This window comes from Anopheles coustani, chromosome 2 (genome assembly GCF_943734705.1).
Source record: "Anopheles coustani chromosome 2, idAnoCousDA_361_x.2, whole genome shotgun sequence".
NCBI lineage: Eukaryota > Metazoa > Arthropoda > Insecta > Diptera > Culicidae > Anopheles > Anopheles coustani.
The window spans coordinates 72,941,787-72,967,642 of record NC_071289.1 but is presented as its reverse complement, the minus strand read 5'-3'; the positions used below and the strand labels follow the sequence as shown (position 1 = coordinate 72,967,642).

Here is a 25,856-nt window from a genome sequence, read left to right as displayed (position 1 = left end):
TTCGTCGTGGGGTATCAGTTTGGGGGGCGAGGATGTGCATCCCACGGAACGAAATGCCTCTTCACCATTACGTAAGCGTTCGTGGTATCGAGCAGCGTGGAGAAGAGAGAAAGAGATAGGAAGAGTCGGTAGCTGGAGCGAGATGCAAAGGCAAGCCGAGTGCCGGATGTAGTGAAAACCAAACATGGGCCCCGCCCGAGTGCTGAAAAGTCGATGAGCTTGCGGAAAATTTGCTAATGATCAACAGGAGTTTGGTGAAATGTTGATTAAAAAGTCAGCACATTTTATGTATAGCAAGCGTTCATGTTTAAAAACAAAACCGCAACATTATACTATGTGTATTAAGCTCTAAGGTCTTTAACTTATGTGGAAAACCAATTAAATGTGCTTGTATCAAATTGTTCCGATAATGAAGCCTAACACACATACAAGAACACAACTCTTAATCCCTTCAAACGAGCACAACCACCCAATTTAAACAACGTGCTGTTGAAACCTTTATCCTTATCTCGGAAGCATGTGTTCTCGCCGTAATATGTTCATCGATTCTTCCGGGTCTACCGCTTCAAGGGTACTCTCATCATATGCCTCCTGTCTACTCATTCTCTCCCTCTCTCTCTATCTCTCCCCGGTTTTGGATCCTAAATCAACCACTCGGAAAGGCCGCCAGGAGGCGCACGAAGCCTGCCGACTTCATTAGCGTACGAGTGCGGCGTTCGGGAAGTCGGTCCTGGAGCAACAGATGGTTGGAAGATGATTGTGCGCGTCTCCGGCATCCGGTGTGTCGGGCACCCCTCCCCCCCCCCCCCCCACCCATCACCACCCGTGACCCTGAAGAACATCGCGTATCGATTTTCACTACGGTGGGGCGCTCGGGAAAACCTACACGCGCGATGGAGGCACCTGGTCGCTGGTGAGGTTTGCATTAATTTTCCCGATCGTGGGGCGAAACAAAACGACTAACACAGCAACACCGAACCATCAAAGGCATCCGGTACGCCGTGCGGTACGGGTTTTCCCGTGCTGTGGCACACTCATTTTCCGCAGCGGATAGAACAATATCATTAATATTCACGATGCTAAACTTTGATGAAAGGCCCCTTTCATCCTCCATCAATTTTGTATGAGCAACCGAGATGGCTCGGGAGGGCTTAGATGAGTAAGGGCCTTTCAACAAGGTGTGGAAAAGGCTCCATGGTGGGGGGGAGGAAGAGGTGGGGCACGTCGTGGATCACTAACAGGTGGAAGACATTGCGGAAAGGCCTTTTAAGTCCTGCTGGCGGAAGTCAGTTTTCGGTTCGTCAGAGTTCTGGTTGAGCGGGTGGGGTGGCAGGATGTGGATGTGGCGAGGATGTTTATTTGTCGTTCGGCTCAAGAAGTGGCCCCGCCGGGTGCACTGGTATTGGTGCGCGACACTCAGGGAGAGTGAAAGTTCGCGGCGAGTAACTCATCCGCGTGGATGTGTTGGGATCGTGAAAATGGGCTGAACCGGGCGTTTGTTCACAGCATCGATAAAAAGTGAAAACAAGTTCCACGCAGCGAAAGTGAAACGATAAGGATGCCGTTTGCTGGTGTGCGTTTGCATGAGTTGTTGAACAGCTGAGATACCAACGAGCGATTGCTTCGATGCTCGTTTTCGAACACCCTACATTTTGGTGGACTCAAGCCAACGTTGCCGTGATGATAAACAAGACGCACTCACACACACACACACACACACACACATACGCACAACGCCAACCACCGAACACCGAGTGTCCTTGTGCAGACAGATTGAACCGCTTGTCGTCGGGACGAAGCCATCGTTCGCGGTCGGGAAAACGGCTGAAAGCGGATCAATACGGCTAGACGGTTGAGTGTATGTGGAGCTTGTCGCCTGCCGTGTCGTGTAGAAACCGACACGGTTGTGGTATTGGTGCGCGACTCAAATGGCCGAATGGATGGTGGGGAAACTCGTCGGAAAATGGCAGTGTCGGGGGGGAGGGGGGCAGGAAAATTACGAGCTTGTTAAGCGGAGCTACCAAAAAGATAATGCCCGAATTCAATAACGATTTGTTCGGACTTACTTCGACAAATTGTGTAACGGTGTTCGGGAGATTACGACAGGCGCACTTCATTCTGGAAGCGGCCGGGTCCTTTTTCCTCCGAAAAGGGTGTGTTTTTCACGAGCGGGGTGTGGTGTTTTGTTTTTTTGGTTTGTTAGCAGCTTCTGGTAGGCATTTTTCCGGCAAGCCCAGCTTCCAGGATCTTCCTTTGACGGATAGGTTCTGATGGAAATTAAGATGCTAATGTAGCGTAAAAGGTGGGTGGTATAATTCCTGCAAGGAAGAGGCCCCACCGGTGGAAAAACCATTCAATTTATGTTGGTTTAGCCAGAGGCAGTTCATCGGTTCATCAAATGATCGATAAACCAAAAGGAGTGAACATGGTATCTTAGGAACCCCCTTGGTTTTTATTGGTTTGTTGTCGTTGCTGCGGTAACCATTTTTGTGGCTATAAAACCGTTTTCCACTGTGTTTTCCACTTTGAACCAAGGTTAACTTTTGAACAGGAAAATAATCGTGTGGCTAGAATAAACAATGTTGCAAACATTTTATTCGGTGGCATACTATTTCTAGGTTCATCAAACGATTGTCTCATCACCCAGAGGGTCTGAACCAAATCATTCCATTGGTAATTCAGCACTGTTTGGGCTTTACACATGGAACCAGTCACATTCTTCGTACGTGACAGCGACGACGTTCGCATTCTCAATGTTCAATTAGCAGCAAGATAAAAGTGCACGTCGTTCTTCGAACTAGGGCCTAAAGTCTGACGTCGGCCGGAGACTCACGGCCCGGGAAAACCGGGCTTACGGGGAAATAAAAAGTTCAGCGGTAGTTGGCTCTTTTACCTCTTCCCGGGAAAGAAGTAGTGACACACTTCCACTTCCCTGCACGTGAAGATGGAAGCGTTTCGGTGACAGGTTGAACGAAAGTACTTCCTTCTCCAATCTTTCTTCTGAACTGCCTCGATCGCAGGTAGATCCAGGAAGGGAAGGAAAACGGCGGGCGCCAGAGATCGTTCCAAACCTACCTCAACCTGAACGGGCTGCACGAGCGGAGGAGGAGAGAATGATTAACCTTGGCCTACTCGCCCTCACTCACATTTCATTCGGTTGAGTCGGTGGCCGACTTCCGACTTTCTTTTTCCTCCCGGGAGACCCCTTTTTGCGCCCGAGGGCTACTATTGTCACAACCCGTCGCCACCTCGGAGGGGCATACCTTCGTGCACTCTTTCAATTTCCGTTCGCCGTTGGTCACACCTGCACCGCCATCGGCCCGCGGGGTGTGATTTGGAGCGGAGAAATATGATTGCCATTATCGTAATGAGGTTTCATGCTCGGTACCTCCCTCTCTGGTCGCCTGCAGCCTTTTTCCGGACTCCATTAGGGAAAGACCTACAGGCAGGTCCCGGGGCAAACATGTCCGACTTCCGATGCATCAGAAGATGGCGGTTGCTTTCCTCGATAGTTAATGGACCCTCGAGAGGCGCTTTTCATTTGGTCTGGCTGAGTGCCTGCTGCCGACTTCCCGTACCCAAGACTTTGTCCACCTGCCTCTTGGAACGCACAAGTTAGACGGTTGACAGCGTCCCGCGGACTCCTCGACAGCGCTTGACAGCTCGTGAAGCAATCGACGAAAGGCCGGCGCTCCACGACAGGTTGGGAAACAATAGGTTTCGGGGCTGCCCGACTGTCTTGTTCTGCACTCCGTCCCGTCCCGAACTGTCACGCCGTTCTCATCTAAGGCTTAGCTCTCGGTCGGTATCGATTGCTTCACCCCGCGACAAAGCGGAGTTGCTCGTTGTTGTCGTTGCTTCGTTGTCGATGTCGCTGTCAAAAAGTAGACGGTGTTCGCAGCGCGGTGGCAAACGTGAAGGCCTACGAAGGTGAAGCTGATCACCCGGAGATGGGCTGCTGATGGGTGCGATTTCTCATCTCTTCCTTCTTTCGCTGATCGTGCTTTACAATCGCTTTGCGCTGCGAAACCAGCTGCCAAGTGTGTGTGTGTGTGTGTGTTTGTGTGTTGTTCATTTGTTGCTGTTGTTGTTATAAGTCGCCAACTCCCACCGACTGGTTGTCTTCACCATCGCCACCTCCATTTTCGCCGCCGGAACTTCCAGAAATAACATCCACCAGAAGAAGATGGTTGGCAGACAGGCGTTGAGGTTGGGTGGTTGGAGGTGTTTTTTTGTCTCACCCCGTAGGCCAGGCGACATGCGGGTAGGCGAACGATACATGTACCTATCTACACACACACACACACACATACGTGCACCATCTTGCAACTCCACCACCCCGAGCGCAAACCCATCCGTGATGGCGGCGCTATTATTTATGTATACCTTGTTGTAACACACCGAGTCGCTGCGGCGCGCGGAGCCTTGACCCAGATTGTAGGCTTGCTCAGTTGCCGCCACCGCCACCAGCGTCCCGAGCGATCGCCGCCAACCATGCAACCCCGGCGCGTCAACCGCCATTTCCCGCCCGCCCGCCCGCGAGTCGCTTCAACCATATTCCTATTATTATAGCTGTTGCTGGTCGCAAACAAAAAAAAAGGTGGAACTCCACTAACCACCGACGCTCCAAACCAACACTTGTTGGTCCCTTCTCCCTCCACCCCCGGCCCGTGGGGAGGGTGCATAGACTTTCTCACTTAATTTCCATTCTGCACATCGATGAACAATTGCAAGCGATCGCTTGATCGCATTGAAGCCTTCCCTTCTTTTTTTTTCCTCCCTAATCTCTAAACCTCCGATTCCCAGTCGGCCATTTCCCACCATTACCACCCTTCTTTCTAATTTCGCTTTTGCTTATATACTCTTCCATTCGCATCTATTCCCCCCCGTGGGAGGGGGAGGGCACCCATTCGACCAATGCGAAGCGGGCGCGTTGCGAACAATCGAGACAAGAGAAGAGGTGAATAGCTTTTAATTGGGACCACCATTTTTTTTTTCCTTCCTTCCATCAAGCGAACTGTCAAATCGGTGCGATCGGTCGCAAGGGTTGGTTTCACTTTCCGTTTCGATTTCCCGTCGAATGCTGTTGTTTTTTTGTTTTCGCACATTAATCGGGACGCGTGGGTGTTTTGTTTGTCTAGTTTCGGAGCTTCCTCGTGGGCCTCTCCCTCCCACCCCTTTCTTTTTTCACGCTCTCCTTTTGCCTTGAAATTCGTCGGTCACGAAATATTTTGACAGACGGTACACATAATCTTTCTTTCCACCGCTTCCACCAACATTTAACGGAAGGAAATGGTGGTCGGTAGCGGTGGGTGGGTGGGTGGAGGGTTGCTACTGTCAAATGTATGCTGTCATTCGCCCTTTTATTTTTCTTTTACTGTTTTCGATGGGGTTTGGTGGCTTGCATAACATGATCACGGTCGATTGTGACTTGGATATTGTTTTTCCTACTAGGTCGGAGCTTTCGGCGTTTCTGGGGGGATGGCAACGTCATATGTGGGTTATATTTTTACGTCACATACGGCCCCTGGTCGGGAAGTAGAAACCAAAAAAAGAAATGGATTCACGTACCCGTACCATCGATTTATCGACCCGGTTCTGTGTCATTTCCTACCGATTTCCAAATCCCGCTACCGAATCTCAAAAAAATAAAAAAATAAACCACCGGTGGATTCACGCCACCGACGATTCGTTCGTTTCGTAACAGAGGCTGACATTTATGTGTGACAGTACGATCTCGTTTTCGGTGGGGGGGGACACGCATTTCACGGAAGGCGTACGTTACATTGAGTCGCACACGCATGTTTGGGATAATAATTTGAGCGATTAGCACGTTGCGACAATCGGGTTTTACTTCCGACCAAATTTTGCAGAAATATTGACTCAAGCGAACAGTTGGAGTGGCTGCTTTTTCGGAGGTAAAAAGCAAAGTATGAAAAGCAAACCTTAATTAAATCCCAGACAGAAGGATAGGATCCATTTGCTTTGCGACCACTCCTCCGCCCGAGTGAAATTAGTTTATCCTGAATCCGGGGTGGAAAGTGATTTTGATTTTTCGGAAGGTCCCGAAGATGCGGGGGGGGGGGGGGGGGCAGGGAAACTTGCCGGCAAGTATCCTTTCGAAATGTACCGCCCAAGCGTCGAGTTTGATATCTACGAAAGTGAAAAGGATACACAAACAAAACAAAAAAAAAACACACCCTAAAAGGAAAGACCATTTACGGAACGCGACGAGTGTCTGTTGTTTAATTAAATACTGAATAAATAATTAAAACAAACTCTCGCTCTCTTTCGCTCGCTCCAAGTACAGCCCGAATCCCGAGTGGGCCACGCTAGTGGCGTTTCGCTTTATACTAGCACACCATTTTGTGGCCAGAGCGCTCCAACGACAGCAGACGAAAATGGTGTTCCCCAAAATCGTAAACTACTGTAATGGTTCATTTCCCTTTTCCGACGGACCGAACTTCCATCCCCGTTTCCCTCGCCCGGCCCGAGGCCTCCGATTTCGTGCAACACAACACAAAGACTCGTAATCTGCGCCTGGGACTGATGTCCCGATGCACTTGGGCTCACTCCCTTGCACCGAGTAGGGGCCATTGACACCACGGTATCCTTTGCCGTTGGCATTCACGAAAAGCGATAGTGCATTCGTCGGGTGTGTTTGACTTTTCCTTGGCATCGTTTCCTTTTTTCCAACTCCGAGCCTCAGTCGGGCAAAATCCTTTTAGCCAATCTCGATGATACGGGAATAAGCTAGCTCGAAGCGAGGGGTTTCCTTCCTTCCCGCAGCTCGCTGAAGGTCTTAGCATATGCTCCACTCGCCCGAATCAGGCACAATTTACCCTCCCGGGGCCGAAACTAACAACCGAATCGAGCTCGTGCGAAGCGAACTAAAGTAGTACACTTTATAGCATGCGCACATTTTACATTTTACAGATTCGTTTTTTCCCAGTGGCTGCATCCCGACGAGCACGGGTGGTGCATTTGCTGTCCTGAATGGATTGAACTTGGAATGGCGCTTTATTCCTCCTCAGAAGTAAAGTTCTTTGGCTCGGAGGTATAAGACGATGCAAACGGACTCATAAAATGTGCAACCTGGTGGTAAAACAAGGGAATGTAGGGAGCGCAAGAATATAGATGGGGTTTGATAAGTGCACAAGTGGACGAGGATTATATTCGCCAATGTTATGGTTGCTCGCTATCTGGGAAAATGAGGGAAACGTGACCACCGAGGAATCGGATGCCTCTACATACTATAGGAAATGTTGATTTCTAGTAGCTTTGCTTAATAAAACAATGTACAAGAAAATCTAAAATCAACAAGATAACAGAATGTATGACAAGAATATTTGGCAAAGACCCCAATTCTTATTTTGAGAATCATATTTCGAGCCAGAGTTTAGTTTTGCTAACATCCGATTTTTCTACGTGCATCAAAATAGAACCAACGGGCCTGTGGAAGTACGAAGGGTGTCGGGGCAAACAACCAAACCATTACCTGAGGGACCATTTCTTCTGGGGGAACAAGCTAGCTTGTTGCCCGGTGCGGTGGTCACAAAGCATGGTGCATGGTGCACCCGTTCACAGCTGTTTCGCCCACTCACGGCGTCACGCTCCGGTTGGCGCACCGACAGCGGCCATAAATACCGCGCGACAATGTCCGCGAAACGATGTAAATGAAGGGTACGGTCCGCTTTACCGGGTCAGGTTGCGCGCGGTTGCTGCCCCTACACTCTCCGGTCCGGTCCAAGCTTCCGAAGCATTGTTTATCACTTCCGCTGTCAACGACGCCATCAGCATCGATGTGTCTGTGTGTGTGCTGTAACGAATGCCGCCGACTTCCTGATCTCGCGAGAACTCACGCTGTGGAACAATATTCTAGGCCCCCCAGCCCGCAAACCGGTTCGGGCCACCCCCCCAGGTAACGTCACATTGACACATCATCATACCGCTTTGACATACGATGACAGGCGAATAAAAGTGGAACGTGGGTGCAATGGTCGATGGCGCTCGTTGAGGGCGGTGGAGTGGAGGTGGAAGTGCACCGCGGTAACAACCGGTAATCTGCCAACTGCACAATGGCACTGTCGTGACTGACTCGACGTCGGTCCATTTTGTTCCACTCAAAAACCTTAGCCCCAGAATGGTATCGGTTCTTAGTAACTGAGCTCATAGTCAACCAAACGTTTGGTTACCGGCACAAAGGCGGGACGAATGGATGGCGATTTAAATGGCCACTTTCTGGTGCGGGTGAAGACAGGTGTCACGAATGAAAACAAATTCAGAACGGGACCTCCCATGCAGGAAGTAAAGTTAGATTCAGAGACCGAGGAAAGAAGACTCAGACATAGGCATTTTGGGTGGTTGTTGCAGGGCGGCTTCAGGGGTCGATGGACGAGAAACAATTCTTTGTGATCTAAAGCGATCGAGATACGAGTACCAGCTGTCAGTATCTTCTAGTTATCCAACAAGTTACTCATAAGACGCACGTTCTATATCTCACCAAATGTATCTCATTCTTCAAGGAATAATACATTGTGTTCGATGTGTACCTTCCATCGAGAAGCTTCTAGTAAGATCTTGGAAGACGCTTGCTAGAAATTCCTACCAAATTCATTTCGTTGGCATTAGTAGGAAACTCTGAAGTACTGACGTAGTCCCGTGCGCTCAGGTTCAACACCTCGATCCGCTGCATATATGCATTTCTGACGCCGTGCGTGGTGTGCACTCGGGCCGCAAACACCGGCATGCGAATGCGTAGGAATATATGCGCACGGAAGTGTTCAGCCTAAAGCCAACACTCCCCCAAACCCCTCGCCTTCCTCAGGCAAACGCTCCTCCACACCCCAACTAAAGCTCAGTGTCGAGTGCGGCACGATTCGAACTCGTCGAGGGCCCGCATGCGAAGGTGGTGGAGTAGGAGAGGGGGAGGTTTTATTTTTAATGCTGCTACTAATGCATCATGTCCTACTTACCTCAATTTATTTTACTATTTTATTCACAACGCATACTACGTGCTTGGCGCACTGCAGCATATAGGGAGTAATAGTAAGAAAGGCAAATCGGCCCCACTCACAAACACTGGTACCAACCACCGTATGACTGCTTACATGTGTGCCGAATGTGTAAAAGCAAAAAAACACGGTGAAACAGTCCCTCAGGGACCGCGATATGCATCGCGAAATGTAGGGTGACCTTTCCCAACAGCGCCCAGAAGGGGGAAGCTCCCAAATTCCCAGCCCTTCGAATCAATGGACTGAGCCGAGCGTCCGCAACGCAATGACTAAGGGGGGTGGGGAGGTGATTATTCCATTCAGTTCTCATCTCAATGCACTCGCGTCTGTCATCGGGCGGTTTGGGGAGTTTGTCAAGAAGATGATGCTCGCAATAGGAGTACAGGGTCCGGTACGGTGCTGGCGTCTTGTCTCGCACTCTATCTATCTTGGCATCTCCACCGCGATGGGGGGAAGGGGGGACTGTGCATATGTGCATCGACGGCACACACACACACACACACACGCGTGTGTGCTCGGTACACAAATGGTTGAGGCCCGAGACGGCGATGCCTCCTAGTAGGAAATCGCGAGACGCAGGCGCACGAGGAAGTTTTTGCGCGCGTGCCGTTTCTGGGCCAAGGATGTGAGATGGCTGAGTTGGAATTTCCTGCCAGCCCAGTGGGCGGGTGCGGGTGTGTGAGTGTGTGGCACCCTCGCTAAACGACAGCCAGACGGAAATCGTTGCACGCGGACGCAGGATGGATGCATTGCAGATACCTGGGAGGTTTGATAGAATGTTCGACGATGTTTGAGGATGCACTCACGAGCAAAGTCACGAGTCTTCAGATGTTGCTTCGGTAGTGTTTATTGTTTTTCTACCCTCACAAAGAAACAAACCTGCAAACATGTGCGAATTAGAAGCTGCAAGAGCTGCTTGCTTCGCCACCACCAGCATGCCCCCTCCCCTCCCCTCTCACTGGAGTGGGTTTCCGATTTTATCTCACTAATGAAAACACATCGCTCATCAAGCGCGGTTGCGTCACGTCCGCGCCGTTATAACGTAATCGTCAACCCCGCGGGGCCTGGCGGGCAACGGCTTGACCGGGGTGAGCAGGAAGCGGTAGGTACGGTCTGGGGGTTCGTTACGAAGCGGAAGGTAATCCACCCCATTTACGACCACTTCCAACGGGGGGTTCGGCAGCGCAGAAGCGACGCCAGACGCCCGGTGTTTCGACGGCGTTTGGGAAAGGTTAAAGGTGTACGCGGGTTGTCGAAAAAATCGGGTCAACAAGGAGCGGGTCGGGCCGGTTTTTCTTTTCGCTGCTTCTGTTGTGTCTGAGTGAAAATGACATAACATTAGTCATCCGTATGACAACGATTTGTATCTTCCATCGGCATTCGGAAGCTCGTTAAACGCTGCGAATGAAAAGCAGCAAGTGAAGGTGAGGTAATTCCTACGAAACCAACGGCTGCTAGACTACTCAAAACCGGGAAAAATACTCTTCACTTTCGATTTCGTTCATTGCCAAATTTTCCCACCCAACGAACACGAGCATTCGGGGTGTTTTAAAATGAATTGCTGAGCAAATGAATTGAGCAAAATTCTTCTCCCTCCGCGAATCATTTCCCTTTCAACGGAACTGTCTGACATAATGCGCTGGCCAGATGGGCCCCGGTACCTATTGGTAGCTGTAAAATGTTCACTTACACTCGCTCAGGTGAGCTTGTGAAAAACGCAATATTTTTGTTTCGTTCGTGCATGCATTTCTCACCCTCCCCGAAAAATTTCGGTCAACGCGTTGTTTCTTTTTCCATTGGTATGTTCCATTTCGGAGCCTACTTCGCCCGTCCAGCCGCTTTTGGGCCGCTTTTGGGCTCGAGATCGCTTTAATCCTTCTCCGCTTTGCCTTCCCATTCTCGTCCGATGCCTTTCACCGTCCTTCTCGCGCGTGTAGTTTGTTTAATGGCCATTATGTACACTTTAAAATTTAAATTACCCACTCGCGCTCGCTCTTTGCGCCTCTTCCCGAACGAATCTACGAACGAAACCAAAAAGAAGATAAAAAAGCAACCCCACTCGTGAGGGTGGTAACCCCTTCACCGCCCCCTGCACTTCTTCTGGCAGTGGAAGTGGATCTTCATTCCGCCCCTAGATCGTAACGCATGCGAAATCATGTTGCCACGATCGTGTGCGAATTATACGGCCCGAGTGAAGAGTATTTGTCTGTGTGAGACGTCGGTCTGGGGGGGGGGGAGTGAGCGATGGAACGAGGGGGCCTACAAATTCCACCACAACCGCATTGACCCAGAAAAGATGCTGTGGGGCCGTCTGCTTCCCCAGGCCCCGTTTGGCGCTTCGGTTCCTCGTCCACGATCACACGATCGTCGGATCTGTGATGATCGCGACGCGAGTGGTGAGTTTGAGTGCGCGTATGTGTGCGCGTGTGTTTGTGTAAGGAAGAATCCCCTGCACGCCCCCCCCCCCCTCTCCTCCCTTCCCCGGGTTATGTCCAATTCTCCACGGAACAGATTGTGGTCGAATAATTTCACCGCGCCGTCTCCATTCCAATTTCCCTTTTTAATAGCAACTTGGGAGAAAAGGGAAAAGGAAAGGGTGGGTAGGGAGGGAGGGAGAGTCGTCTAACATGAACATTTTTGACACTTGGTGTTTCTCGCGTCATCTTTGACGTATGGTAAATCTTATTTTTTTTGCTCAATAAATCGTCCCGAATGATTAGATAATAGTTGATAATATATGGCGTCTTCCCTGGGAAACAGCCTGCGGGATGGTGGATTAAAATTTGCGCAAAGAAACCGAGAGTGAACGAACAGAACTCAGCAGGAAAGAGGAAGCTCACCACCCCACCCCTTGCCAGTTGCGCCATGGGTTCGGCAGGGAAACCATAAACCATAAAGTCTTTCCGAAAACAAAAAATAGCCACCTCATACCTCAAGACGGTTGACGACTGTGGCATCCGGCTGTTCGGGGGTTTAATAAATGTTGCCGAATTTCGTTCGTTCGGGAGTTGTAATCCCCTTTCCTTCCTCTCTCTTCGTGAATCCACGGCGTGTGAAGTAGCATGCTTATGTAACATTCGACGGGATTCCGGCCGATTTTCCCGACCGTATGACTCACAAACCCGCCGACGGTTAGTTATGTTTCTTTCTCTCTCTCTCTTCTCCCACTCTCGATCGCGTAAATGTATTTAGTTGGATGGTCGCCGAACCGTGGGGGATCCGTTGTTTAGAAACACCGCGAGCGAAAAGCAGAAGCTCACCGACCGACCGATCGCCTCCGGTCCGCCAGTTCCCAATTTGGAGGAAGTTGCGAAATGGTTACGCCGCCGGGCGTTTTCCGGTTGCCCACCCCGTTCCGTTCGGTTACGTGCGCTTTTTCCCTCATATCATGAACGGTGGAAGGGTGGTTTATAGTATCTCACATACGCACGCGAGAGAAAGAAAGAGAGACGACCGAAAAATGAAACATGTTGTGAATGTGATGTGTGCGTTACTCGCAGCAATCAAATGACAAACGTGTATGGGCATCTCCTTTGGCCATTTCGTTGGCAACCAAGGGATTGTCCGAGGAAAGGGCTGGGGTTCAATTATGTAACGCCGGTGGAAGTGTCTCTGTGGCACCAAAATGGGACCAAACGATTGAGGTGTTGAGAATGTACTTATAAGGAGGATATTTTTGAGACGACGGCAGTTAGACTTTTAGGAAAACATTCCACAGAAAAAAGGGTTAGATGAATGCGTAAGTAATTATTGAAAAAAAGTGTAGTAACATTGTACAAAAATACCAGCTTCGGGCTCGATGACGCGGAACGGTCACGAGAAAGATTAGAATTTTTTTCTCCAGGATTCTTGCGACCGCACAATCGTAAATACCAAATATAAATATAAACCAAGCAAGGGAAAGAAAAAAGGTGGGGGGGAGGGAGAGTGCCATAAATTTACACTGATTCCGTTTCGGCGACATTGCGTCAAACAGCTGAGTTCGACCGAGATCGCTTGGCACGAGATCGTGCGCCGCTGGAATCAATTCCCGCTCCGAAATAGAGAAGCATAAAACCATCCCCCCATCGGCACATCCGTCGGAACGCCGGGCCCGAAGAACCGCATCATGCTGACCATCGACACAGACACAAACACACAGAGCAAACCGCCACAACCGGTTCCGAAATGAGCGGATGGGAGCGAAGCGGTCCGTCGGTCGCGACTATGGCATATTGCGACAGTTTGAATGAATGATGCAAATTTCCGCTTCAGAAATGATTATTCGCCAGCCGCGGGCCGTATTGGCCAGCGCGAGCCATTGCTCCCCCCGAGCTCCGGTCGCCCCCTCCCCCGTCCCCCACCACCCTGTGGCTGAGCCCTAATCTCCGCGCTGGGGCCACCCGTCCTTTATCCGCTCGGAAGGGAAGGAGCATTTGCGTATGGTACGATAAGCGTGTGTGGAACAAGCAAAAAACAAGCGCCGCTCGGGGGATATGACGGTAGCTGGGACACGGGTTTCCATCATTCATGCGAAACCTTTGCGCAACTCTCTGTACGCCCGGAACGTCCGGGGAAAAACCCATGATGACTGCCAGGCCAGACCTCTGGCTTACGCAAAACGATCGCACCGGTAAGGATGACGTTTACCGGCTCGTGAAGAAACAGTAAACAGCATAAACAGCTCTCACCGGCCATTGTTGTTGAAAAATTGATCCCCGGAATGAGTGACAAAAAGAACTTGGCTATTAACAGCGATCGTTAATATTTGCTGGCACACAGTTACGACATTCTTAGGCACGGGTGCATCGAATCGGCAATAGAGGCCCGTTTGCAACGGGTGTTTGTTTTAATTCCTCCGTCACCGAGAACGCCTTGCATATCGATATGCTTCTCCCGATCCGGTTGCGATCCTTAGCGTTGACAAACCTCTTCAAAGCACGACCGTTTCAAACCGTTTCGCAAACCGGAGTGTGTGTGTGTTTGGAAAATTTTACGACCTTTCAGGACACCGAAAAACGGAACGCAAAACCCCGGCCCAAACCGGGAAAAAGGCCGTAAAATTGCATCCAGTTCAACCCCCGGGTGCCGAGGGTGCGTCTTGAGGGAGAGAGGGAGAGAGAGAATGCTGCACCGTGCGCAGCTTCGTACTTGAATGTGCGCTTTCCACGCCTGAAGTGGGTCATAAAAAGAACCATATTAAAACTCCCTTATCGATCCGACCAGAACGAGGGGGTTGAAGGTGAACGATGTGTTTTACGGGACGCATATAGGTTCGTTGGTTTTTAATCGCAGCCGAAGATTTCCCCGCGTATGCACACACGAAGGTTCTCAAGGATGTCTACGGCTGTGGACGACATTTTACGACATTTTTCCACCGAACTCGTTGTCGTTGTTCAGTGTTTTCGTTTTAAAATAAATCTCCAATTTTGATTTACGAGCTTCGGAAAATAGTTTTCAACTGTTTCTGAAGAGTTAAATATTTAAGAAAAAAAAAAGCCAGAACACCTCAACTTTCCCAAACAGTTGTATGCTTCAACGCTGGCGGTAGTTAAAAGAGAGAAACACGATGTTATGGTCGTAAAAATGTCTTGTGACATAAAACCGATCGCAAGGAGATGCCAGATACAATGATTTCTTCCAAGAACGACAGTGTCCTTTTTTTAATGTGTATCTGGCGTGTAACTACTTTCTCCCGTGACGCCAGAATTGTAATTACCGGAAACGAATTTTGCGCCACTTTTCGTAATCCCCGCCATCCCTTCGGCGCCCGCCATTAGGGTAGCGGATCCGGCTCGGAACAATTTAATCAATGCATGTGGCTAGTCGTAAAATATGTTTATCTTTCACTTTATCTCTCACATTCAGCTCATCCAACATTCAGTGGCGGATGCTGCCCTAAGGCCATTCATTGTCGAGTTTAATATTTATGGCCAGCAAGCAGCGGCCTGCCCAGGTTCCAGGGCCGAAGCGGATTGCAGTTAGCCGGAATCGCTCCACGCAAGCATTTGGGAAAATCCTTTCCGCTTTTCTTTTCCTGCCCGCCGCCGGGTTCCAGGAGGCGAAACCACTTTCCGCCGCCGAGCGGTCCACATACATTTCCGGCGTGGAAAAAGTTTGGCACCGCAAGGCTTCCATCCTCGGGGCTATCCCCGAGTCGAATAAAAACCTGACAAGAAAATGCCGTAAAGCTCGTACATGGAAACGTCTTGCTCAAGCCCACACCTACATACAAACACACACACACAGAGGCGAAGCCCCGTCGTCGGGACATGTTCATGGAAAGTAAGTTGATGCGTGGCAGATCTCGCAGGATTTACCGGCACGGTCCGGAGTTGATAAATGGCTTAAGTTTTCGGCAGGCTTTTAAGGGCCAGTTTCGGTTAGGGTTGGGTGTGGAAATTTTCTTTGCTCCCAAAAATCTCCATAGGCTAACGGAACGATGTGAAATTCATCAAACTTTGCAATTCAAACCTATGTTCTGCAATGGAATGGAAAATATAATCTTTTTTCGAACACTGAGTAAGTAAAAACATCCTCCCTTTCCACGGTTGACACAAATGAACAAATAGCCGTTCAAAATGTCTGGAGAAAAAAGTGCCCTAAATACTTTTACGAATTCTCGAGTTTTCCGGCGTCTCAAACCAAATCTCAGTTGTGCACACACTAGACCTATGAAAAAGGTTCCAAGTACGTTCCCCTTAATGATCGAAAAACCAACGTGGAATGCTCTCATGGCGAGACTTCCAGCGGAATCTAGTGGAGTGACCTACTTCTAATGCAAAATATTTACTTTATTCTACGTGCAGGTTGGTTTCGATCGTGCCATGACAGAGTGGTGTATTCTAAAAATTCGGGAAAATGTCTTCCCGTGTTGTCGCGGAACGGAAAAGTGGAACAGCGTACACAGAACGTTCGAATGACTGTACATTTGTTTGTACTTGAAAGCTGGCAGAATTGATAAAGATACTGATAGAATTGACATGAGTAAGGAATTGGAAATAGAAGAGTGCAATAGGACCATGACCTACTTATTCTATTTTTATTTTTGTAATGCTAACAGAGTGTGTTTTCGGGATTTCAGAGAAGTGGTTGCATTGGAACCGATTGTCAGTACAATCAACACGAATTGTTCAACGAAGGGTGTTTGTGAAGACAGATTCTTATTTTTCCACGAGGATGACCGAGGATAGGACAGGATCAACTATTTACTGAAGCGGTTATTGCCATTTAGGACCTGATACTTAGCGCCAGCTCGACGACAAAACCAAAGGCAATAGAGCAAAAGAAAACAAGCGATCGTATGGTGGTGGTGAGTTGGTAAATAATTCACCCAACCAGCAAACAGACGATTTTCTCCAACCTAAACGCACGTCACCACTGACGGCTGCCAGGAAAACCGCGGACAAAAATGCACTTGCAGCGATGGCGGACCGCGGCGTTAATCGCTTCTGCACAGACCCGACACACACACACACACACGAGCGCAGAGTCACGACCGTTAGTAGACGATCAACTCCTTCTCACCATCGATCACGATTACTTCTTTCTCTCTCTCTCTAACCCCCTTCCGGCGCAGGGCGCGGGGTAAATTGTTATTATTTGTTTGCGTTTAAAGTTAAACAACCTTGTCCTGAATTGTTTTTATTAGCGCGGTTAAAAAGACTTATTATATAAGCACGCGGCGCGACGACGTTTTGACGTGACGTGGAGTGTTTATACTGCCGGAGTCGGTTGGCGCGGATAATGCGAACAAAGCGATCGATCAACGTCGATCGGTGATCGGAATACCTTCGGTACGAAATGTCACCCGGTGAAGAGGATAGATTTTCGCGCGCTTCACGAGAAAAATACTTTCTCTACGTCAGTGCGGCGCCATGGGAAGTGTTTCATTCATTCATTCATTCAAGGGACTTTAATTTACGATGAAATGCAGTTGAGTTTACTAAGACGCCGCGATCACTCACTTCTAACATAGTCCAACGTTCCTTCGCGTGTACTTTATGTCAGTTCGATGCGGTATCATTCTCTCCGGTCGGGTCGGAAATGTCAACCAGTTTTCCATCCCTCCTCCTGTATATGCTTTTCTGACACAGTCGTCAGTCGCTTTGTCGGCGGTGTCTGTAGCAAACGTAGTATGGGTATGGTGTCTTGTCTCCATCCGATGTCTGCGAAAACAATTAACACCTGTTCTAGCTAGATTCAAGTGATGCCGAGCCTCTCATGTAGGAGATCATCTCTCATGGTTTCATCACGCACCGTGTAGGGTGCATTTTGATACAAGCGATGTTAGAATTGAGCCGCAATGAAATTACTGGATGAAATAAAATCTCGCAAGAAATGTTTCCCTCAAATAAGTCATTCCAACCTGCCGAATAATGGAAAAAAAACTACAACTAATGAAAACTATTTGATCCATAAACGGCTTTACGATGTAAAAGTGGATAAAATAATTAGTTGTTTAGTTGAAACCTTCTTTTATTGCATGTTTAGTTTTTGTTTGAAATGCAGATAATTCAACCGTCAATTTACAAACACATAAAAATACAAGTTTTCAGGTCAAACACTACGTTTGGAACGTTAAAAGAACACCTATTGCATCCCTCCCGATATTTGGCCTCTGCCACGTCCCCTCGTCTCGCTCCCATCGGATGCCAAATTTCCCCTCTTGCACGTAGAGCAAAAACCTTGGTATGGAGTTGTTTTTCTCATCCACCCACGTCGAGCGGAGGCCCTCGGACCGGCGTAACCTAATTGTAAAAAAACACGTCCGATCGTTTTGTGGTCAGCCTTCGCCACAACGCCAAATCCCCGCCGGAGCACGTCCGAGGTCCGGTGATCTTGCATCGGAACCGATCGGAACTATCGATGGTGGTTGGGTTTTATTTTCGCGTTCACCTCACTCCCGGACACGTTCCTCTCGTTCCAATCGTTTGCATGATTTTCAATCAAAAGTGTTTAAATTGATATAAAAACAAAGGTAGAACATCTTACCTTAGTAGTCTTCGACATCATGGATCTGTATCAAATCGCAATCTCAAATCTCGTTCTGTTAAGCTACTTGAGAGATAAAAATTTCCCCGATGATTTCGACGGCTTTGCCAAGCTCTTACCATCAGGTTTCCACCGAGCCCGGGAACCTACGTGAGGGGAAAACATTTCACCCAAAGCGTGCGATTAGCGATTTCAAACACGTAGTACGCACACGCTGACGTTCGACGGTAATTTTCGTCGAGTCCGAGCCACACAAACTTTTCCCTTACGTTGGGCTTTTATAAAACTGGCGCAGAATCGATGGCGAGCGCAACGGGTGTGAAGAAAGTGAGAAAATATAAGGAGCCCATAAGGAGACGAACGAAGGCACGCGAGTCCAGCGTGGAAGTAAGTCGGAAAGGAAAAACCAAGAAAGTAAGGCAGGTCATGGTCGCTGGGTACTGTTTAACATAAAAATGAAACGCATGCGATTCGCGGGGAATTGCTGGAAGGGGGGAAGGGAGAAAGAGAGGGGTAGCATTTGGCTTGCCGCTTGCCAAATGAGGGAAAAATTGAGACCCACAAAGGTGCTGGGAAGCATCTTCAAGATGGCGTCAATTCGATGATTGTCGTCATAACCTAAGGCGTTGTTTTTGAATTTGAAATCGGCTTCAATATCAAATTTTGCAGCATGTTGTGAAATAATCACTGCCACCGAATCCAGTTTGATCAAGTGAGTTTTGCAAAACACTGTCGTACGAAAACAATGCGGAAAGCAAAGTGACGTTGACAAATTTTCAAGGATCGGATATTTGTTCTGAATAAAAAAGAGTCCTCGTCCCACAAGCTGTTCAAACCGAGCCGACCGCATCAATCTGCAAAGCAGGGCACGATCGAGGTACAAATAGATGTTGTTCCGTTCGAAGCACCTGTTGGAATAAACGTAACGCTAGGTTTACCGCACGAAGTGCTCATGCAAAACCCACGTGATGTTTGCGCTGGAGGTTATCTACCTGAAAGAGTTTTTTACTGAAATTGTTTTGTTTGACCGTTGTTTTAATATTGTTGTTTGGTTGCTTGCACATCTCCTGCTTAGCCAATATCTTGACGACTCTTGTTGGTCTCTAACGCGTCGCCAACGATTAGCCGAAGGCGGCCCAAAACGGTTAACCCAAATTCTCGCCGCCTTGAGGCGGAAAAATGGGCCACCGCAAACCGAGCATGTCTAATCGTTTTTCACCGAAATTTTTACCACCAATTAACGACGCACCGCCGTCGTTCTAAAGCTTAATTTTTACTTCTCGTGCCAGCGAGTTTGAATTATGATCGTCGACCAGCGGCGACCAGCTTCGGATTTTTTTTAATGGTTTTTCCGCGCTCCCGCGGGCATTCGGCGGTCGGATGCCGGAAGGACCGTCTCTGGGAGAGGCGGAACCCGGGCGGAAAACAAGAATCTAAACGATGCACAAACATCGCAAATTCGTAAAGCAATAATTCTGTTGGCCGCGATCGCGATCGGCACAAATAACAAACCCGGTTTCGATAAGGGAACGATGGCCGGCACGGGAAAGTGAGGTCAGCACTTGGGTTTTCGCTCGCAGAAAGAACGATGGGAAAAGCACCATTACCTCACCGGGTGGTGGTGATTAACCTTGCACTTTTCATAAACCATTTCTCGCGTGCATAACTTTCGGCACCGTTGGGTGTTTTTTTTTTGTGCTCCTTTCTTCCACTTCTTTGTACTGATCGTCGACGTCCAAAAACACCCAACCACCCAATAGGTTGGTCGTATTTCAAATGTGCACTCTCTTGCTAAGATTGCACTGTTTTTATTCTACCTCATCCTGCGAGAGCTAGCAACCAAACACGAGTGAAAGGAAGAAAAATATATCCTACAGCACAGTGGAAGACAAAATTGTTGCTGCCAAAACACGGCGGTTCGCTATTAGATAACGGTGGTTAAAAATAGATTCTCGTTTCTGCAACTGCATTGTCCGTTCGGGTCGCTAAGGGGGGGCAACCAGAGCGGGAGGACGCTAAAAATCGCTTCCCCATCCCGAAAAACATAAATTGTCGAATTTTGCATGTGCTGTTTGGCGCAGTTTGCAGGGATCGCCGCATCAATCACCAAAAGGAGACAACGCGGTGTTGTTTGTTCGAGAAAATTACCCCCCAGTGAGTAAGACCCGGTGAGGTCATTACCGAATTCAGATGAACTCTACTAAAACCACTTATTAAAGAGAAATAATCAGGATATACGTTAAAACATCCCAACAACATTGTTAAAATGTCAATCTGAAGCACTTTCGAAGAAAGTCAATCGATTTGGTTAAAATATCAAACATTAAGATGGGTCTTACGACACCAGGAAGCTGTTGGTTGGACCAGGGCCGGAGCGAAGCCGGGATCGACGTAACACATCAACAGAGGCCGTAATGAAAAAGGCCTTGAACTTGAAACGATGGTACAATCTTCGGGTTCATGTTCCGAGCACGCTCTCGCTCGCGCATTTACAGTTTCGGTTCGCGGACCGCTGGGCGTTTCTTTTCCTCCTCCTCGGTTTCACCCTGTTTTGAGGACGGAGCGCGGGGGGCACGAAATGCGCACGGAGAGAGGATCGTTTAGTCGCACTTCCCACATCTGGTGCGCGCACACACAACCTCACGAGGGGGGAGGGAGCATCATAACCGGACATTGGCGCAGCATCAGCGTGTTGCAACAGTAGAGTCTTTTTGTGTGTTGGAATCTGCCGCGAGTTCGCGCAAAGAAAGTGGGATGAAGCTGGGGGTAGATAAAAAAGAAGCTAGCAAAAGAGAGAGAGGGAGAGAGAGAGAGAGAGAGAGAGAGAGAGAGAGAAGCAGAAAGAGAGGCTTTCTTTGGCCAGTTAAGACTGCCTCCGGTCGACCGCGGCGTACATTGGTGGATATGCTAATTTTAACACACAAACACCAGCAGTTCCAGTTTTCCGTCCGCTGAATCGAGCGTTGCCTTCGCGTTCTGCATCCCTTCGGTGTCAATGTCACTCCAGACTCTCCCCGCATACACCCCGACCAAAAAGGTGCGTGTGTGTATTTCTCTGCACACACATACACACACACACAGACGGGTGGGGATGCCTGGATTGAAGCGAATTCCCTCGGGCACGGTTTGTCACAACCCTGCTCGTGGTGCGCATCCGGGAGCAAGGAGGACCACCTCACGTCGGGCAACTCCGCTTCCGGCCGCGTGCAACCTTTCCCACCCTCCTCCCCCACCACCGCCCAGTGTGGATTGGCGCATCGCGGAAACGGGTTCGCGCAAGCCCACACAAACACGAGCGCATGCGCACTCGCGCCCGCACCGCTCCAGGCGAACCTGTTTCGCGGGATGAAGAATTCCCGGGATTCTACCGCGCGACCCCAACCCACCCCCTTTTCGGAACGCGATGGCAAGTGCGCTCGCCCCGGGAGAGAAAGAGAAAGGGACGCTGTAGTAAAGTGTGTTCCTTATCGCACGGGCACATCTTATCAATGTCGTGCAAGATTTTTACATAAACATCCTGCATTTTACTAAATTTGTTTTCGCTAAATGGAGCATCAGAACGGTGGGCAGCTTCCGGGAGGAAGGAAGGGCGGGGCGGAAGTGAAGTGTCCGAAATTTGGGAAACGCCGCTTTTAGAGGAGCGGCGTACGACGTACCTGTGAAAACAAATTCCGGCACCGTCCACCCGACGGGGATTAGCTCGGAAAAGTGCTGGTACAGATGGCGCCCCCGATGACCAACAACAACACACCCGCGCGTAGAGCGAGAGAGAGAGAGAGATGGAGAGAGGACAAATGGTTGTGTAATGCGTTGCCCAGTCTCCTACTGTCCTCTGATCGTGAATACAGCCGCGATCTTCATCCCGGTGTTCTCGCGCAAATGAACTGTGGCGCACATGATTATCGACTAGCTGTCACTTTGGAATGTGTGTTTTAACAGGGGGCCTTTGCTCTGATGTACGGTGTGCTGCGGTAGACATTTTGCTCGCCTTTCTCTCGCCACCACATGGCGGCGGTGTCGTAACTTTCTTTTTCATTTCCGCGAACGCACCGCAAACAGCGAAGGTCGGCCGATTCTAGCGAGAGGAATGCTGGCTTGGCAACGAGCACCTTGGCATGGAGCGAACAGGGTACTCGGTGGGGTTGCAAATCAATTTCCCAACGCCTCGTGAAAGGCCGGGAAATGATCATCCCCAGCGTGATAACGGAACGGCCTCAGGAACGTGTTTTCCCCGAGGGCACCTTCCGGTCAGGGGACAACAATGTTGCGTACGGTATCGATTTTCCACGTCACCTTCCGCTCGGGTAGCGAAAATGAAGCAACAAACCACACCGGAGCAGCTTATGCAAAAAGGAACACTACAGCCGGCCGGTGCGAAGGGTTACGCGATTTCCGTCGGTATCGATTTTTCGCCGGCGGAAGCTCTAAAAAGCGGTTGCGAAACGTTTACCGCTCACTTGGCCTACATCGGCCTGCTTTTTCCTGCGTGTGCTGTCATGGCGGAACCGAGCAGCTTCTACCAAGACAAGCAGCGAGATTCTGTCGTTGACGAGAAACGAACAACCCAAAGTGTGTATTTGGAAAACCGTAGCGGTCCGAATTACCGGAAAACGGGATTTCCCACTATCAGCTATCCAACAGGTATGCAAATGCAGATTTTGTGTGGAAGAAAGGTTTGAGTTTTGCCAAAAACTGGTTCCTGGTTCCAGAATGGCGTCAAAGGAAACGAATCATAAAGTTCCCCATCGCCTACCCGGTGTCAATGTCTTCTCCAGCTTACTGACGTCAATCGGACATTGGGACGCTCTTCTAAACCTGATGTCCAACGGGTCCAACTCGGTTGACGTAGTTTGGGAATCTTAAAACCACAAATTCTATTCTAAATCGTTAGGCTCAGACTCTAACGAAAGATTGAAAACATAGCTGAAACAAGGGCGCAAGAAATTACAAAATAACGAACTTGAACTAAACAATTGACGCTTATTGGCAGCTGCCAATATTTCAAACTCCATTCGCCGTATTGGAATGCCTCAGGCACCTCTTAGGAATGGTTTGCAATTGTGTATCCATGTGGTCCAATGAATTTCCTGGAGTTGTTTGTAGCGACAGTTCCTCGTTCTGTTTCCAGAGCGAAAAATCAATTCTCAATCAGGTCAGTCCCGGTGCAAAGCGGAACTGCCTTAGTTTTAACCGAGGGTTAGTTTCTCTCGCATGAGACCTCACTCCGTCGGCCGGAATCGTTGTGCTCCTGTTGACACGCCGTTCCTTGCCAATTTATATGCAAAAGAAACCCACTCCACAGCTAGCCAACGGAGGGAAGCAAAAAAAAAAAACCACTGTATCGATCATAACGGGCCAAGGGAACCCCTTTTTTTCTAACTTGCCGTTGACCCGTATTGAGCGTTCGGGCATTAATTTGAAGACTTCGATCGATGCCGCCATAGGACCGCACCACGCCCCAGCTTCCCGGGGACGTCTGGCCCGCTGTTTGCCACCGACTCGTGGGGTTCCTTCTTTAGGCAACAAATAAAGAAAACGGGTCCATTTGTGAAGAATTTTCAAAGGGGTCGATACCGCCTGGCAGAAGGACCCCTTTTGCGGACTGACCTAATTCCCATCGAAAACGGTCCAAGGTGGTGTAGGAAAGAAGTGGAAGGCAGGATGGTTTGCAATACAAGCGGATTTCCTCGTCTCAAACATCGTTTGTTCACCATGTGCTGCATTTTAAAGAGTTTAAAAGGCGAAGGGACATTGCATGGATGGCAAGAATTTTGCGCAAGTTCTGGATCTAAGACTTACGGTATCGTTTCATTAGACTCTTCTTATAAGCAGCGCTCTCTGGACCGCGGTTGTGATGTTCGGCGTAGTCCGGACCGGCCGAGTCGTCCGAATCTTCTGTCACGGAGCTGCTCCTGGGACGTCGCTTGATCTTCATCGAGAGATCCAGCGGTGCGTCCAGGTCCTCCTCTTCCTCTTCTTCCTCCTCGTCCTCCTCCTCCTCTTCCTCGGCGTCGTCTTCCTCCTCATTGTAGGGCCCAGCCTTGTACCTCCCGTCCGCCAGCCTTAGCCGGTCGGTTCGTTCCTCCCCGGCGACGACAGTCTTCCGGATCACCTCCGTCACCCTGGGAGCTGCGAGTTCCCCGGGGGCCTGATGGCTGGATTCGCTGTAGTCCGAATCCTCGTGGTCGGTGACCATGCGCCGTGGACTGCTCGAGTCGTGACTCGATCGGGCGTAGCTGCTGCCACTACCAGACTTGTGGTGTTGCCGGGCCGGACTGTGACGAAGGTGATGCAGATTGTGAGGATGATAGTGGCGATGCGTCGGGGAATCTCCACCCGGTCGCTCGGAGACATAGTCCCGGTAGGGACTCGTGCGCCTCACGGCTGCATAGTACCCCCTGGGGTGTTTCTCATCGTCCTCCTCGACATCCGCATCGTTGCCGGTTTCGGCCTCAATGTACTCCCGCCGGTCGGTGAGCTTCTCCTCTTCCTTGTAGTGGACCGGGCGCACAACGTCCACTTCCATGGCAGTGTCGGTCACCGACGAGCGGCGCCTGATGATCGGACAAGCACGTTCCTCCTTGAGGTAGCGGATGACATTGACGCGCTCCACCACCTGCTGCGGGACTTCCTTCCGTTCCTGCGGAGGTGTCCGGGGTCGGTCGACCGAAACCGACCGCGATCGGGACCGCGACCGGGATCTGGTTCTCGCGGGAATCTGAGAGTAGTCGACCACGGGTCTCGGCGAGTTTCGGGGAGAGGGTGATCGGGGCGACTCTTCCTGAGGCTCGCCCGATTCAGAGAAGGTTCGCGGTGAACGGGGACACTCCGACTCCGATTGATTCCGATGGTGCCGATGGTGGCGTAAGATGATTCGATCCGACTGCGCCGGATCAGCGTCTGCTGCGGGCGATACAGGAGTCAATGCTGTAGAGACGGGCACGGGAGGAGGCGTCGGTGTTTCCGAAGGAGCCGGTGGCGAGGGGGAAACGGTGCCAGGGCTGGCCGAGCTGCCCACGAACGCGTGGGACGGCGGAAGATGTTGTAACATCATCATGTTTGGCGTTTGGTTGGGTTTTTCGCGGAACTAATTCACACTCTACTCAACCCTCCGCACTCCACGGTCTAAGTCTAGGTTCTTCGGTAAATTATTCTATGGCGCACGGGATAACAGGTGAAATAAACACTACGAACTCTCTTCACCCAACATTTGCACTAGAAGCTCAACTATATATTTTCCTTGTTTTTCTACTAATCGGGAAGTAACGTTGCTTCCATAACAGCGGTACAATTGATCTATCACCATCTTCTCTCGGCGTTGCACGTGCCAGCAAAAGTCGGTTCGGCTGCGAAACCCATCGAATCGCGCCACGTCTCAATCAAAGGATCACCAAGCGGCACATCCACCATCAAGCAACGCTTTTCCGCTTCCCACAGTCCGCCTGTACAAATGCGCGACTTCCGAATTCTTTGCCAACACGCCGATTCTAAACCTTCCGCCTCCGCAAATACACTCCACACACTTTTACGTTTGATTATGCATTGTTGATAAACTACAATTTGCTCCACTCGGACGAAACATTCAAACTCCGGCCGCAAAATGGAAACACAGAACTTAAAGCATCTTTCTGTTTTGCTTTTCCACGTTGGCGTAAACACACCGAAAGGTAAGAAACTGAAATGTTTTACGTGTACCGCACGGGGTTGGCCGGTTGGACGTCACTTCAGCACAACAGTAATCTACACAACATTTGCACTAAATCGATTGAACTCGCGTGAGGTAGACACATCAGTTTATGTAGTTTGTTTGTTTGTTTGTTGGTTTATTTCTGGTTGGTACTATTTTGCTTGATTTAATTTATCTACACA

General features: G+C 49.7%; 1 protein-coding gene across 1 annotated transcript in view; it reads right to left on the bottom strand.

Moving 5' to 3' along the window:
- The window catches only part of LOC131264978 (ecdysone-induced protein 74EF), a 52,597-nt gene extending 27,553 nt beyond the window's left edge, over positions 1 to 25,044 (bottom strand). The window contains exon 1 of the mRNA XM_058267239.1: positions 23,787 to 25,044. Within this exon, the coding sequence (XP_058123222.1) occupies positions 23,787 to 25,044 (1,258 nt within the window). The remainder of the gene's footprint in view (positions 1 to 23,786) is intronic.
- Between the last annotated feature and the right edge of the window lie 812 nt (positions 25,045 to 25,856).